This window comes from Gekko japonicus, unplaced genomic scaffold (assembly GCF_001447785.1).
Source record: "Gekko japonicus isolate JY-2015 unplaced genomic scaffold, Gekko_japonicus_V1.1 scaffold1331, whole genome shotgun sequence".
Lineage (NCBI taxonomy): Eukaryota > Metazoa > Chordata > Lepidosauria > Squamata > Gekkonidae > Gekko > Gekko japonicus.
The window spans coordinates 302,601-319,173 of NW_015163128.1; the positions used below are offsets into that span (position 1 = coordinate 302,601).

General features: G+C 45.5%; 1 protein-coding gene across 3 annotated transcripts in view; it reads right to left on the reverse strand.

Annotated features, from left to right (window-relative positions):
• Positions 1 to 16,573, reverse strand: part of PPP6R3 (protein phosphatase 6 regulatory subunit 3) — a 93,625-nt gene that overhangs the window by 65,492 nt on the left and 11,560 nt on the right. For all 3 annotated transcript variants that reach the window (XM_015406926.1, XM_015406925.1, XM_015406924.1), the window contains exons 7-8: positions 11,219 to 11,348; positions 2,632 to 2,784 (exon numbers count right to left, since the gene is read on the reverse strand). In XM_015406926.1, coding sequence (XP_015262412.1) covers positions 2,632 to 2,784; positions 11,219 to 11,348 — 283 coding nt within the window. The remainder of the gene's footprint in view (positions 1 to 2,631; positions 2,785 to 11,218; positions 11,349 to 16,573) is intronic.

The window sequence follows — 16,573 nt, forward strand, 5'->3', positions numbered from 1 at the left end:
CTTGTTGCATGAGCCGGCCCCCTGGGCTCCTTACTGCCGGAGCTCCGCTCCAGTGCACTCCCGCAGGAAATGACCCCTGCATATGGTCGATTCTACGGCTGGAGATGGGAGTGGAGGCCGGATAGGGCCAGAGGGATTTCGCTGCTTGCAGCAGACCAAAGTCATGGGGAGGACAATGGCTGTCGAAGTATCCAGCGGAACAATATCAAAAACTGAATCGGTAATGGCTGGAGGAGGTTGGACCGTCGACAGAGTCAGGGTATTTGCCATCCTGTTAATAAACTCCCCATAGGACTTTAAATCCACTGAAGGAGATATTGGGAGATCCTCCAACATCTTCTGCGGTGGGGAGGGGGTCAGCCGGATGCTCGGGGCTCTCATTACCCAAATGCTGTGAGGCATTGGACAAGTCGGACTGATCTGAAGAGTCCAAGAATTCTAATGGTAGCATCAGTACCGATGGGGTCAGTACTGACGGAGTCACCTTCCTTGTCGTTACAGGTGGCTGTTTAGGGCGCTTGTCCATTGGTATTGATGGCTTGGGGCAGTAGGTATTCCGGTGTCGGAGCAGGCTCTCGATACCGAGACAGTCGGGAAGACGTGGATTGTCGGTCCCAATCCATCGGTATATGGCGTGGAAGCCAGGGCATGTTGGCCGACAAGGGGTATGCCCCATAAAGGTAATGCCACTGGTGTTGGTCCCAGGGAACCGGCGGAAGAAGAGGTGGTCCTGAGGGTTGGTCTCGGTCGTCAATGGATGAACAAGCGGGGGGAAGGTTGTGGGAAATTACGGCCTCCCCAGCCCAAGCGAAGACTCTTGACACTGGATGATCAGGAGACTTGGGTCAAGTCCATGTCCTGCTCCGAGTCAGTGAGCTGTATTGGACGTGGTAAGAGTGAGGATGTGGTTGACCGCGGTCTGGTGAGTCAAGCGAAGCTGCTCCAGGCACAGAAGTCAGTTCTGGCATTTGCCGAGGAGTCGAAGGAACTCTACGTGGGGAGCCCATCTTGTGGTTCTTCAGCTTGACTGATTTAGTGTCCTTGCCCTCCAGGCATTTCTTAGCAGGAGTGTGGGCTTCGATGTCGGGACCAAGCGTTTCAGCACCAGTTGGTCGACATCGGTTGGGAGCCAGTGTCGGGGACATTGCGGCTGTCGACGCCGAGGTAGGGGTCGACATCAAAGTGTGGCCTGAGGTGTTTTGAGGCAACGCCATTGAAGAGAGTGCTGACTCCAGTAAAGTGGTACGGGGCCTTGTAGCTCTGTTCTTTCTCGTTTGCCTCGAGAATTTAGAGCAATGAGAGCAGGAGTCCACGCGGTGGGCTTCCCCGAGGCACAAAAGGCAAAGAGTGTCCATCGGGGGGGGGGGATCTTACTGCCGCACTTCCAACACCGCTTAAAGAAACCCCACTGTTTGGACATAGGCCGGGGGTAGCAGAAACCTGCCGAAGCCGAGTACTCACTCAAGTACAGTCCCGGACTATACGTTTTTCTTTTCCATATAGGTAATCCACAAAAGAAAAAGTGAAAAACGAGACAAAGAGAAAAGCCAAGTAGGCCAGGAAGAAAAAATACCGACCGGAGCTGAGAGATCCTAACAGCGTGGCGGTCAGAAGAGAACTGGTGGGATTGTCGTGCCCCTCCTGTAGTCATGCGCACTGGAGCCCTGCACGTGACTCGGGACTGGATGTGAAAATCCCTTTTGCTTTCGATTATACCGATAGGGGTCGGTGCAGGCGCACTATATCCCAGAGGTGTGATCTGTTTTATTGTGGATGCCTTTAATGAATCATCTTTCAAATCAAATATCATAAATGGCCAAACTATAGATTGCTTTTTAAAAATTGAACTGCATCTGTCAGGAGGAGAAAGTACAAATATGTGTGTTCTCTTCTCCCATGCCTGGTCAAAATCCTCCCTCCTGCTATTATTTTCCCCCTTGAGGACAGGTAAACACCTCTGCTCATTAGCTGTAGCCTACAAAAGGAGCTGCGGTGGCTCAAGTGGTTAAGATGCTGAACGGCAGGCTGTGGAAGGTCGGTAGTTCAGCAGTTCGAGACCCGGGTGCCGCATGATGGAGTGAGCTCCCATCTCTAGTTCCAGCTCCTGCCAACCTAGCAGTTCGAAAGCAAGACATTGCAAGTAGATAAATAGGGACCACTTCAGTGGGAAGGTAACAGCGTTCCGTGCACCTTGGTGTTTAGGCATGCCGGCCACATGACCACGGAAACGTCTTCGGACAGCGCTGGCTCTTCGGCTTTCAAACGGAGATGAGCACCGCAACCTGAGAGTTGGATTCGACTGGCTTTCGAGCAAGGGAACCTTTACCTTTACCTTTACAAAAGGTCATAGCCCCCCCCCCACCCAATCTGCCTTGCAGTGTTTAAAAAAAGATATGGGAGCTCCATTTTCAGATCATCTGCCTATTGCATAGTCTGGACCTCAGTACAAGCAACAGAAAGACTGATTGCTTTTATGTTATTCAGGGACACTAGAAGACAGTATATTACCTGTGTCTTGCAGTACATTAGCAGGACTGTGACCTACTGCCACAATTTAATTAAAAAAAAAAGGAATATTGCCATCTTAGGAAAGGTAAACAGAAAATATAATTTTGTATGTTATATTCTTACCAGTATAACTCCTATGCTATTAAGCTCTATAAGCTCCAGGTTGATATTGTTTGTGTTTGTCTGCAGGAGGCTGGATATTAACCGAATCACATTTAATCTGGTATTCCCGACAGGTGGATCCAACACTCCCCACGTTGTCTTCATTACACTTTTCTACACACAAAAAAAGAGAGTTAAATATTAAGAGACTGAAGATTCACGGATGATAATAATAATAATGTAGTCAACATGGCCAAGTATGCAGCTTTCTGCACTCTACTTACAGAAGGAAAACAATTTTAGTTACACAGGTTGTCTTCTATGATTTAATGGACTGGGAAACTTTAACACAGACAGAACAGAGGTTTCACCAACAGGCTTGCCCATAGTGAAAGCCCAGCCACCTGATTATTTGTGAGATGCGGAGACTATGAAAGGAAGGGTTCGTCCCCCAAGATCTGGTTTCACTTGGTGTGGCATTTCAGAGAAAACTAGCAGCATCTTGATACGTCCTTGTTGCTCTGTCACCAACATCCCTCCACTGGTAGCGCGACGACATAAAGAGGCAGGGAGAACGGGGTTCAGTTGCTGAGGCAAGAAGTATGTGCTCTGCAGTCCTGCAGGATCTGAGGATATTGTAGGATCTTGGGGTGGAGGGGAGAATGAAGCACTGAACTTACCGTGCGGGTATCATCCACCAGTGGATTGGAAGGCATCCTTGCATGGGTTGTGCCTCCCCCTTGCTCCTGTCAGCTATGCTGCCATGGGGGTTGGGATGTTCTTTCAGTGTCTGTGTAAATTACTTTCGCATTCCTCTCTCTCTGCTCTGCGCTGAAATGCTTATCTCTAAAGAAGTACAGGTGGCGATGTGTGTTGTCTGCCGGACCGTGGGAGCTGAACAAATTCCCAGCTTCGCACAGTAACGCTTGCCGGCTCTAGCCCGCGCGCGGGAGGGTGCCTAATTGGCCAGCGCGCGCGGGGGGGGGGGGGGGGTGCATACGAATGCCCTGTATCTCATTAGACTCAATAGGCAACTGCTATTCTTAACAGTGACTATGTTAATGCATCTATGGCTCTTCAATAAAAGTATAACCTTTCTAAAGAAATGTGTATGCCGTTGTTGGCTGTGGGTTTTCCCAGTTGCTGCCGCCGTTTGTTCTCTGCCAAATGCCCTTGCGCGGGAACCCATCTAATTGGGTACTACGTGGGGGGGGGGGTTGCATACGAATGCCCTGTATCTCATTAGACTCAATAGGCAACTGCTATTCTTAACAGTGACTATGTTAATGCATCTATGGCTCTTCAATAAAAGTATAACCTTTCTAAAGAAATGTGTATGCCGTTGTTGGCTGTGGGTTCTGACAGCTCCCTGGGCAGGGTGTGTGCAGATTTTCTGCAAAAACTTTCACTGTCCTGCAGAGGTGCTCAACCCTCCCAGTTCATGTCTTACCAAGCTTCAGAGGATGATGGATCCACCTCTGGTTTGCAACCTTAAATGGAGATAGACTTTTCCCTGGAGACTAGTAACTGGGGATACTGTAAGGGGAAAAACCTGATAGAATGCTGTGTCAAACTAGAGAGTTCCTCTCCTAATCCTACTACACCAACTTGGGTGAAGGAAGGTACCTTCCAATTCACTGACGGGGAGAAACCCTCATGGTAAATACGACGTTTCATCCTCTTATCAGGAGAGGAAGGTATCATTGTCTGGGACACTGAAAAGCTCTATCATCCCAGATGGAATAAGGGAGAGAAGGCTCAGCTGAGGCAACTCTGTCTAGAGCACGGTGCCCTGCAAAAGTAGAGGACTATGCCCAAAACTCTGCTCGACAGCTTTATGTGATGGATGCCGTGGTGGACATCACTGCAGAAGTGCCAGTCACTCTAGAAGGACAGGCAATAACTGCTGCGGCTGACAGAAGATTCTGAACATTGTGAGCAAGGGAAACGGATGCTTTGATCCATCCGGCAATAGGTAATGATGATGCCTTCTTTCCCATGCGACTGGGCAAGAGGGAGACAAATAAGGAGACACTGTCCTCTTAATGTAGATGTGGAGTGTCCTCCAGAAATCTGAGATGACAGTCCCATTCCTTAAGACAGCTGGGATACGGATAGAATAAAGGTCGATGTATCTCATGATCCCTTTGGTATGAGGGAAGGGTCAGTGGATAAGGGGCCTGATTCTTCTGAAAGAAACAAGGCTCATCTCTGATTGAGAGGGCAGCAAAGTCTTAAAACCTTTATACTGAAGATGAAAAGGGGAGCGGTGGCACAGTGGGTACATCCCACTGTCTTAACATCTGAACTGTGTTAGTTCGAGCCCCGCACTGGTGTGAGCAGCCAGCCTGTTGTCCCCAGCTCATCATCCACCCAGCGATTTGAAAGCTTCAGCGAGTAGATAAAATGGGAACCACTCCTTAGAGAGGGTGGGCACGCCAATCTCCCTTGTGGGAGGGTGTTAGCTGACGGTCGAACGTCCTGGTCGAGGTTCGGAAAGGTGAAATAACTTCTTGGCTACGAAAGAATCCCTGCAGTGGATGTCGTGGCAGTGTGGTGATTGACATACGGGTCCTGAAGCCTGGTCAACAAGCAGCCGTGCGGAAAATGACGGAGCCAAGCCAGAAGACGTCTACCCCGGGCAGTGACGCCGTGTGCAATTAAATGAATATATGTTGTCTTCCCTTTCCCCTACAAACATTGTTAGACCCTTGTCTATATTGAGTAACTGTACATCGCTTTGAGCCCACTGGGGAAAGCGACTAATAAATGGAAAGGATGATGATGATGATGATGATGATGATGATGATGATGATGATGATGATGATGATGATGATGATGATGATGATGATAAGGCAACAATGAAAGAAATAGCCTTCAGTGGAACTGATCTCCTAGGATCAAGAGGATGTTTGTGCAGCACTCTCAACACCTTGTGGATGTCCTGCAAAGGAAAATGACATTGAGTGGGATGACTGGATAGAGTTGCCCCCATTCGGAAAAGCTTTACATGGCCAAGACTGGTAGGCAGTTGTTCTGCAGCAAGACAGGGAACCAAAGACCAGACTATGCATCTGAGAGGGTCAGGCCAGAAGTCCCGGTCCCATCCATTCCGGATGAAGCAAAAGACCTCTGATACTTCTGTTGCAGGTCTGCTGGTTTTCTTCCGGCAACGCCTCTGTGGAATGCCTCCCAAGTGGTTTTGTAGAACCTGTGGGTAGAGGGGCTTCTACAAGTCCAGATGCATTGATGACCTCTTCAGGATAGTCAAGTTGCTCTTACATCCTATTTCTAATTTTCGTACAGATAGGCAGAACCATCTGGGATTGTGATGGGAGTGAGAACCCTATAGGAGGATACCGTGGACAGGCAGGAAAGATCCACTAGGGATGCCGTGATATCACCCCCAAACAGGGTTCTTCCTGGCCAGTAGGTGCCATGAAGATGACTTGTGCTCATTTACTGTGTATCTGGTTGAGAGTGTGAGTGATGGCCAGTGACAGGGAACATGGGGCTGGAGGGCTAAGAAAGCATTCTCACACTCTGTCTCCTCCAGTGGGAAACTGGGCAGGCCCCAAATTGTTGACTGGGGACTTAAGGAAGTCCAAGCAGAAAAGGGCAGGTGTCCAGGTCACTTCACGGAAGACTGGGGGCGAAAGCCCACTCACCTGGTTCCAAGTCCTCCTGGAACCAGTCTGCCTTCAGGTCATGGAGGCCCTGATAATGCTGTGCTCGGACAGCCAAAACTTTGCCCACTGAAGTAAAAAAAAGAAATCACTTCCTGATGGAGATTGGATTTATACCCCACCCTTCACTACCCAAAGGCGTCTCACAGCAGCTTACAAACTCCTCTCCCTTCCCCTCCCCACAACAGACACCCTGTGAGGTCGGTGGGGCTGAGAGAGCTCTGACAGAAACTGCTCTTTTTTCAAGAACAGCTCTTATCAGAACTACAGCTTGCCCAAGGTCATCCAGCCAGGTGCAAGTGGAGGAGTGGGGAATCAAGCCCGGTTCTCCCAGATTAGAGTCCGCGCACTTAACCACTACACCAAACAGTGGTGACCCTGTTTTGGGACAGGAGTGCACCTGAAACTATGACTGTGAACTGAGGAATCCACTAGCACTACCTTCAGGGCTGCCACAGTGGGGGTAGCATGATGAAGGGACTTGCCACACCGGTACCTGCCATGGCTTCCAGGTCATGCAGTGTCAGCAGGATGCAAAGCCCAGCTTGAAAGAACTGCAAGTAGCTCTGTCTATGGACCCATCTGTCACTGTTGATTTGGAGCAGGAGAGGGATGGCTGTGTGCTCCCAGTCCCTGCTGGTACTTAAGTGGAGGAGAGGAGAATGGCAGAACCTGAGACAGTTGGTGAAGAAATCTGGCACGCCCCCTTTGAGGGGTATGGGGAGCCTTGGGGTAGCTTGTCCTGCAAACCTTAGGCCACAGTGACCTCCCATTAGAACAGCCTGGTAGAGGCAGCTGCCTTCCCTTGCCTGTCCCCCCCCCTTCCTAATCTGAAGCCATGGAGTCTGAAGCCAGGATTAAATGCAGTGATTCCAAATGGCCAGAGGGAGTTCTGTAGACCCGAGACTGGGGCAGAATGCTGGCCTTGTAGTCTGCTGGGCCTAGAAGGTGATGGCTAGCCCCATGGGCAGTGCTGTGATCCGGGGAACAGGAGCCAGGCTCCTGCAAGGAATGGCAGTGGACTACGCTGGATCCCCCACTTCACTCTCTTGGGGAGGGGAATGAGGAGGAGGAGAGGGGAAGGAGTCCTCATCCCTCCAACTATGGTATCTCTGATTTTTTTTTGGGGGGGGGGGAAATCCTATTTAATGTCCTTCACCATGTTCTGTGCAATGTAGGCACAGATGTTCAGGTGAAATGAAGCCCCATAAGGATAATTGGGAAGAGGAGGGAAAGAAGGCAAAGCACCCCTCCAAAGACAAACGAGGTCCTCCCTTTGCCCCCCCCCACTGCCTTGCAGATCCCTTTCCATAACTGAGGAATATGGTGGGTTGGGCAATGCCATTTCAGTGCTGGTACTCGTTGGAGCCTCCTGGCATTCTCTAGTCGAAAGGCGAAGGCACTGGGCTCAGGTGAGACGCAGATGGCTCCACCAATGGGCCTGTCTGCCAATGTGCTTTGGAGCAGGAAAGGGCCTGCTGTCCACTCCTCATCCCTGCTGGTGTTCCTGTAGAGAAGAGGATACCAGCAGCAGAAGAGGTACTGGCTGTTGCTGTAGCAGTTTGTCCCAGAGCCTCAAAGGGGGGACAGGCCGCGTGTAATTGTCTCAACAGGCCTGTCCACCACTGGTGCTCTAGCAGGAGAAGCAGAGCAGCAGTGGAAGAAGCACTGTCACGAGGTTGGTCCCAGGAGTTATGAGCAGCAGCCAACTTGTCTTCTCGTGGTGGCTCAACACCAGTTGGTGTCGAGTGTGTTCCATTCGCAACTTCTTCTTTGTTCCCACCTTTGCTGTTAGTTAGCAGGAGGCAGCAGGGCAGCTGTCAATTTCTGGACACGTTCCAGCATTTTCTCTCGCTGCTTCTCTTGCAGCTAGAGCTACAGAATCTTATCCAGACATAGAGAAGGGTGTCGTGGACTGAGGGGGTCAAGCACCTCCTCAGGACAGAGAAAGCCTTTGCAAAAATAGGTGCATATGCCTTGCCCACAGAGCAACCATATGAAAGGGGGAGTGCTCGATGTACAAATATTGGAACAATAGGGGAAAAAATCACCGTGCAGAAACATAATTATCTAGCTGTATGATGTACTAAAACCAGGACTGTGGTTTCAATGCTATTCTCTGTGAAATGCTATAATTGTGTCTATGCATTCATTCCACATCAACCTTGCTTTCATATAACATTTACAAAGATTGACGTTAACATCAGTAATACAGGCTTTTGAAAAAAGGCAAAATGTTTAAGTAATCAACAGGCATTGTCAACCACAAGCAGGTTGACAAGTAGTACTTGTCAAGATATGAAGAATAGAGAGAAGGTTGATGCTGCGTATAAGACATTAATAACTGCATTCTGAATATGGGTTCCACTTAGTAAAGTGGAGATATCCTTGTTGTGATTTTGAAGAAGAGATTTCGAAACGTTCCATTAATCTGGAGGCGCATTGTGACGACCCCTTTACTGGGGAGGTCTGGTTTTACTTTAAAAGTGTTCTTTATGTTTTGTTCTAATGTGTATATCCGGCTGCCACCAGGAAATTTAAGGCTTTCCAAACCTTTATCCTATAATATTTCTATCACTGGGTAGGTAGGTCGAGGTTTTAGGCTTTCATGAGGTTCTATGTGTTTCCTGAGAAATTATTTCTTTCAGAGCTGGCAGACTTAAATAAAAGAAGATTTATTGAAATAATTCGTAAATAACAGGATAGGACTCTGTATCTAGGAATGGGTAAATACTGAACAATTCCAACTGGGTTTTCACACTTTTCGCTCACACTGTCAGGGATTTTGGCATGTAACTTTGTAACACTTTTTTCCTTAGGCCATATATGTTTACTGTTTCTTTTTATCCTGTCACTCAGACTTTTTTATAACTTTTCTTCTTCTCTGAACAACATCAACAGACAGCTTAACTGTTTTCACACAGAACTGCTTCTCACTTCTTTCATACACAGAGCTTAACTGAACTCCTGCTTCTCTCACAGAACTCAGAACTTAACTAGCTAACTGTTCAACTCTCCTCATCAACTGTCTTATTCAACTGCCCAAACCTTCAACTGTCACTCCTGATAGACATACGTATCATCCACACAGCATCACTTCCAAACCCCCTCCCCCTCTCTGTCACTCACCAATCACACCACTTGCCTGTTTCAACCACTCCACTCTAGATTCTCACACAGCCATGCAACCAAACTTTTAAAGACACACACACACAGTTAAACATGAAATCATTACACGCATCAACAAAAAACACTAGATTCTCCAGGAGCAAGTTGTTTTCTCCAACAAATTTAAAGTCTTGGACTGTGAGGAAAGCACTGACATGCCTGTTGATTACTTAAATATTTTGGCTTATTTCGCCGCAAGCCTGTATTACTGATGTTAACGTCAATCTTTGTAAATGATATACGAAAGCAAGATTAATGTGAAATGAATGCATAGACACTATCACTTCATGGAGAATAGCATTAAAACCTCATTGCTGGTTTTAGTACATCGTATGATGGCTAGATAATTATTTTTCTGCATGGTGATTTTTTCCTATTGCCCACAGAGCAAGCAGAAGGAACAACCCATACAAAGGTATCTTACTCCCCTGATCAACAACACCTGGGATGCTCTCCCCCAGTGTTCCCTCTAAGCTGAGTTAGTGTGAGCTAGCTCACAGTTTTTTAGCCTCCAGCTCACACATTTTTGTCTTCGCTCAGGGAGGATGGCTCCAGAACAAACTAGTTTATGCAGCAGCCAAATCTCTCACTCACAACTTTAATGGCAGCAGCTCACAAAGTAGAGTTTTTGCTCACAAGACTCCACAGCTTAGAGGGAACATTGCTCTCCACACAGTATTTAAAGGGGCTGAAAACACTGGCCAAGGATAATGTCTCTGTGGCTCAGAAAGTTATCATGAGTTGACCAGCAAGGAGGAGGAAGAACATAGGGTGAATTCAGATGGAGGCCATAACCAGTGGTATTTATGTAAGGAGAAAGAACAATGTGCCATTACCTTCCATTCTTGCTAGAAAACTGAAGAGCTGAACAATGTTCTTGGACAAGGGATGGAACAGACCGCTCCAGACATGATAATACAGTGGGAAGCAAGTGACTCACTATTCCTATGCAGCTTAGTATAAAAAACCAGAACTTTTACATCTTCCTTCCCATAACTCCTTGAAGATGCCAAACTGGTGGCATAATTTTAACATAGCTTAGGAAGGGAGGGATTCAAAAGTTCTTTTTTGAATGGTGCAGAGATGCACAGAAGTACTAAACATCTGGACTTCCTATTCCTTCCACACCATGATAGCCAAAGCTATGAAAAAATACTTGTAAACACATGGGAATAACGGGAGGAGCACTGGTACAGCTTCTATGCCACAACCTCCCAACTCTTATTGGTTTCAAACTGTGGCAATCCTCTCTTTCTTACATCTTTAGATTCCTCTCTCCATGTTCCCCAAGTATGTTCTGGTCTTGTGTGAATTCCTAGCTTGAGGACACAAGCCAGGGAAAATAGACAACCAAGGGCCATGGACAAGTGGAGGTACTGCAAAACAGGATTCAGATATTGAGGCATTTCTATTTTGCACTCTACACAGAGGTTTCATGATGTGGTTTACAACATGAAAAAACAAAAATCAATCAATAAATAACAGAAACTAGCCAAATAAAACCAGAGGCATAAAATCTAGTAAGATACAAAACCAAAGGATAAGATCAGCAGTGATATTATAAAAAATCTCTAGCCTATCTGGTATTCTCCATCTAGGGGCCCACTGATGCAGATTCCAAGAAATCACCTCATGTGGTTTTGTTATTGCAGGAGGATTGAAATCAAACATGTACACTCAAATGAGAAGACAGCTTGGCAGTTTTTACAGAAAGTGTCGTATTCAAACACAGCATGCATGTTCTTGATACTTACTTTGGGGGGCTCCAATAGCAGTTCATGAAAGGATGCAAGTCGTGCTCTTATGGCTTCTAGTACACTCTTATTGACCAAATATGTTGAATGGCTCATACCTGGCGGACAAATCTCTATGTGACCTTCGAATCTAATCACACACAGACACATAAAGAGAAAATGTTTATCCATTAACACAGCAAGTAAGACTACTTAGAAATCAGAAAACAAACTTAGAATTGCTCATTAGTATACTCTAGGAATACCTACTTACGGAATTCCAAGATTCAATTCATCTGTCATCTAAACACGACACAATATTTATTCAGAGTTTACAGTACTCCTTAACATACTATTTTAAGCTTTACTATCTTTCTTACATGCCAAAATACATATTTTCATCAAATGAAGATATAAAAATAGTTTGTCATTAAAGTAAATTTAATACATAGTTTCAGAATAGAAATATGGATTTCCAACGAAAGAAAAAACAGATACGATCACTTCAGATCTTGATTAAGAGACTGATGGTTTCATTTATTTGTTCATTTATACCCCACCTATTTCCCCAATGGGGACAAAAGGCAGCTTATGTTGTCATTTTCCTCTCTTCCATTTTATCCTCACAGCAACCCTGTGAGGTTCAAGACTGCTACGTACATTCTTTTAAAATACTTAAATTAAAAGTGCTGCAAAAGGGAGGGAGATCCCTGATATTTTGGAGCCTATCGGATTGCAACCAACTGTCCTAGCCAAGGTGTTGCATAAGCCAAGAAATCTGTTCTGTCAGTTCCAAGAGAAACAAAAGCAAAACATAACCTGCGAGGTAGGTTATGCTGAGTGTGTGTGATTGGCCCAATGCCATGCAGCAAGCTTCCATAACAGAATGGAGTTTCAAACCTAGGGCTCCCAGATCCTAATATGACACAAACCGCTACACCACATTCACTCTTACCAAGACTTCCAACTGACATGAACAGACTCAACACTAAGAGCACCTCATGGTTTTGAAACAATGCATTTCTACTGATTCCAATTGTGCATCCCTTTGGAAAGTTTGTGCATAAATATTTCAAGAACACATGTGAGAAAGACAAAGAGGATTGACTATTTTATGTAGTGACAACTTACATGGATTTAAACCATGACACAAATGACATACTCTGTTTCCCAAAAACTGTGGTTACTACTAAACACCGTGCTGTCTTGTGGAATCATAAAAGTACTCTCCCTGCCATCTCATCAACAAGAAATCAGTACCATCCTGAAGCCAGGGGTGCATACTTCATTTAATAAAGCAAACAAGAAATTATCTAAAATTTTAGTATTTAAACATTAACAAGCTCACGTTTAGCCCACATACGTATCATCAGCTCTACTACTGATTTCCATTAAGAAAAACTAACATGTTAAAGTGATCCAGTGTCGGTATTGTGTATAGACAAGCCTTGAAGCTAGATTAGTATAATGTGCTTCATCTGGGCTGCCGTTGAAAATGATCTAGAAACTTCAGCTAGCGCATAATGTGGCAGCCACTTTGTGATTGAGGTTATTCAGCAGTACAGTATTGTTTCTCTTCTGAGGTCTCACTGGCTGCCTATTCCTTTCCGAGTCCAAATCAAGGGGCTGGGGCTTAGCCCTTCATGACCTTTGGCTCACATACTTTAAGGGCAGCCCTCTCCTTGTATGCAGGGGTCGTTTCGTAGAAAAAGAGCTAGGGGAACTCATTAGCATAACTCATTAGCATATGTCACACCTCCTGACATCACCGGAAGTGTGTCATAAGGCCACACATCCCACCCCCAACGGTCCCGGCCGCCGCTGCCGGCCTTGCAGCTCCACTGCCGAGCCCCATGAAGGGCCCGGCGGTGGACCTGCAAGGCCGGCGGGAGTGCAAGGAAGCCCCGCGAAGGCCCTCCCTGGCCCCAGGCAGGCAGGGGTGGGGAGAGGCAGGGAGGAAGCAACTTACCCTCCCTCTTCTCCTGCCTCCTCCTGGCTGAATGAGGGCCGGAAGCGGGGCGGCCGGAAGCAGGGGGCGGGGCTTCGTCATGTGCCCCGCCCCCCGTACCTCACCCGGGGGAACTGCGATCCCCCGCGAAATGACCTCTGCTTGTATGTTCCTGTGCTGCAGCTTTGTTCTTCCCAGCAGGATCTAGTGTTATTGCCCCCCCCCTTGTCTAAGGCATGATCTGCAATAGGCCAGCCTCAGGCTTTTTCAGAGACTGCTCCATGTGTGTGAAACAGTCTCCTCTCCCCTGCTCCGTTTTCTGGCAAGGCTATAAAGCAGAATTATTCCAAAGAGCACTTTAGGGGCAGTCTGATTCTGGGCAAAAGGTGTTTTCTATTATTAGGTACATTGGGTGTTTTTAATATATTTTATTCTGATTACTTTAATATTCAATTGTTTTTAACTCTGTGACTGTATAGAGTTGCATTGTATTTTATATAATTGTTGTTACCCACAATGGGTCCTGAGCTGGTCAGTAGAAAGGTAGGCATATAAATATTTTAAACAAATAAACAGGTGTTGTTGTTGTTTTTTTCAAACAATTTTTATTATTTTCAGACACACATAGATGAGAGTTTATACTTATATACCTATTAAAAATACCTCATACATAAATTGATTTCCTACCTACCGTTCAATCTAATCTAACCTAATTCTTGCAGTTCAGCAGTTTAAAGATATACCTTTACTACTATTTAAACATTATTTAAACAATTTCAAAAGTCCCTAAACTTATATAAAATTCTCTTATCCTTTCTAATCTTATATTCTGATTACATCATCAATGTAAAATTTTAAGGTAACTTTCCCCTTACAATCATTCAGTATGCATCATCGCTTTTCCATCATCAGTCTTGATGTAATACAGAAGTACAGAAGGTCTCTTTCATTTTTAATTTATACAATGTATATAATATTCAATATCATCCTACCTCCGCAAATCCCAATCAGGATACTTTTAAATTGCAATCCCTTATACAAATCTAATTGCCACTATCAATTTATAAGCATCAAATCTAAACTTAAATATTACATAGCCAAACTTAACACATACAGAGCTTTAACCAATCATAGCCAGTAATGCAGACCAAGAGGGTCCAGAACCCATTCTTATTTATAGTTTAAATCTCGTTTTCCCCCTGAATTTTCCCCCTAGATTTTAAGTCTATGTTGTTCATTCTTATAAATGAAGAGATTTTCCCATAAATCTCGCCTTCCATATTCCATCCTTGAAGTGGTTATGAACTCCATAAATTCCCTTTCTTTTAGAACGATTTTCCCCTTAAGAACTTTAAAGATTCCAGCTTTTAGTTGCTCTTCAGATGCTCTGCTGTGCTTCCCTGAGTCCATGTTTTTTCTCTGTTTTGATTAGTGTATTCTTCGGCGAGGTCCATCTGTTTGCTTGAAGTCTTGCTTAAAGTCTTGATCCAAATCTTGAATGGTTTCAATTTGTGCTGGTGAAGCCTGCCAGTCATCCTGAATCAAAAGAAAAATCTTCTCCACTGCCAAGCTGACAGCTGGTGAAATTATGGACTTAAGCTCATCACGAAATATCTGTGTCCAGTAGGTGTCACCAGAGCTATTTCCAGACACATCAGCCGGCATTTTTCCGAATACAGCTTGCATTGTTTTTCAATAGCCTCACCAGCTTAACTGCATTTCCTCGATAACAGTTTCTCCAGACAAGTTCACATGCAAGAATCCCTCAACACAAGTCAGGTGACCAACAGTTATTATAATGGCATTTAGTCAGCATAGTTTTTAATAATTTCAATGGGAAACTTAGTAGTTAGGGTACTATTTTAGAACAGAAAGTTCAGATTTAAATGTCTCTCTTTCCCAAGGACAATCTGTACTCCCTTTAGTGAAAAGTATCCTCTGTTAGTCATTTGCATTTCCATTAACATCCAAGAGATTTGCAGGGAGAAATAACCATTTGTATCCATTAAAAGTGAAAAGTAGCAGAAACCTAAGAATAGAAAGAGTTTAAACAATTATCTTTGTATCCTCTTTGCCCCCGGATGCGTTTAACAACACAGGCTTACTGGCACGGTAGTAGCCGCTGCGTCACAGAAGGAGGGGGGAATTCTACCTCTCCTTCCTTGTTCTTTTAAAGATTTAAAGGGGGCTTAGTGGAGAAAATGGTAGATTCTTCAATGTTGCTTTTTACAAGTACTCACGGTGATTTACTTTGTTGGTGTTATGGATGAGACTCCTGGTTCCTCTCTTGTGGGGGTGTTTGCAGCTTGGTGCAATCATGGCTGCCATGACCACACTATTTCGCTCCTTGCAACTGGGACGATCCTGGGCTTCCACCCGTTCGCTGCCACTCGTGGGGAGCCTGAATCAAGTCCCTTGCACCGCACCTCTCTCCAGGAGGTCCAGTGGAGAACGGAATCCCCCGAAACACCCCTAAAAGGAGCAAAATACTGGTGATCTCCGGGAGCAGAACTGGTGATCAACCGTCTCGCTGCTCCACAGCCCCGCCTCTCAGTAAGGTATTTTTATGAAGGGAACAGGACTGTAGTCTATGCCACTGGGTATGGTATGTATTATCCAACTCTTACTGCATTATGAGGGAATATGAGGAGCATATAGCAAAAAACATAAAGGCCAACAATAAAACTTTCTTCAAATACAATAGAAGCAGGAAACCAGCCAGGGAGGCAGTGGGGCCCTTGGATGACCAAGGGGTAAAAGGAGTACTGAAGGATGATAGGGAAATGGCTGAGAAGCTGAATGCATTTTTTGCCTCTGTCTTCACTGTGGAAGATGAGAAGTGCTTGCCCACTCCAGAACCGCTGATTTTGGGAGGGGTGTTAAAAGACCTGAGTCAGATTGAGATGACGAGAGAGGAGGTCCTAAAACTGATAGACAACTTTAAAACGGATAAATCACCAGGCCCAGATGGCATACATCCGAGAGTTTTGAAAGAACTCAAATATGAACTTGTGGATCTCCTGACAAAAATATGTAATCTTTCATTAAAATCTGCCTCCATTTCTGAGGACTCGAAGGTAGCTAACTTCACCCCCATCTTTAAAAAGGGTTCCAGAGGCGATCCGGGAAATTACAGGCCAGTCAGTCTGACGTCGATACCGGGTAAGTTGGTGGAAACTGTTATTAAGGAAAGAATTAGTAGGCAGATTGATGAACAAAAACTACTGAGGCAGACTCAGCATGGGTTCTGTAAGGGAAGATCTTGTCTCACTATCCTGTTAGTGTTTTTTGAGGGAGTGAACAAACATGTGGACAAGGGGGACCCAATAGATGCTGTTTACCTTGACTTCCAGAAAGCTTTTGATAAAGTTCCTCATCAAAGGCTCCTAAGTAAGCTCAATAGTCACGGGATAAAAGGACAAGTCCTC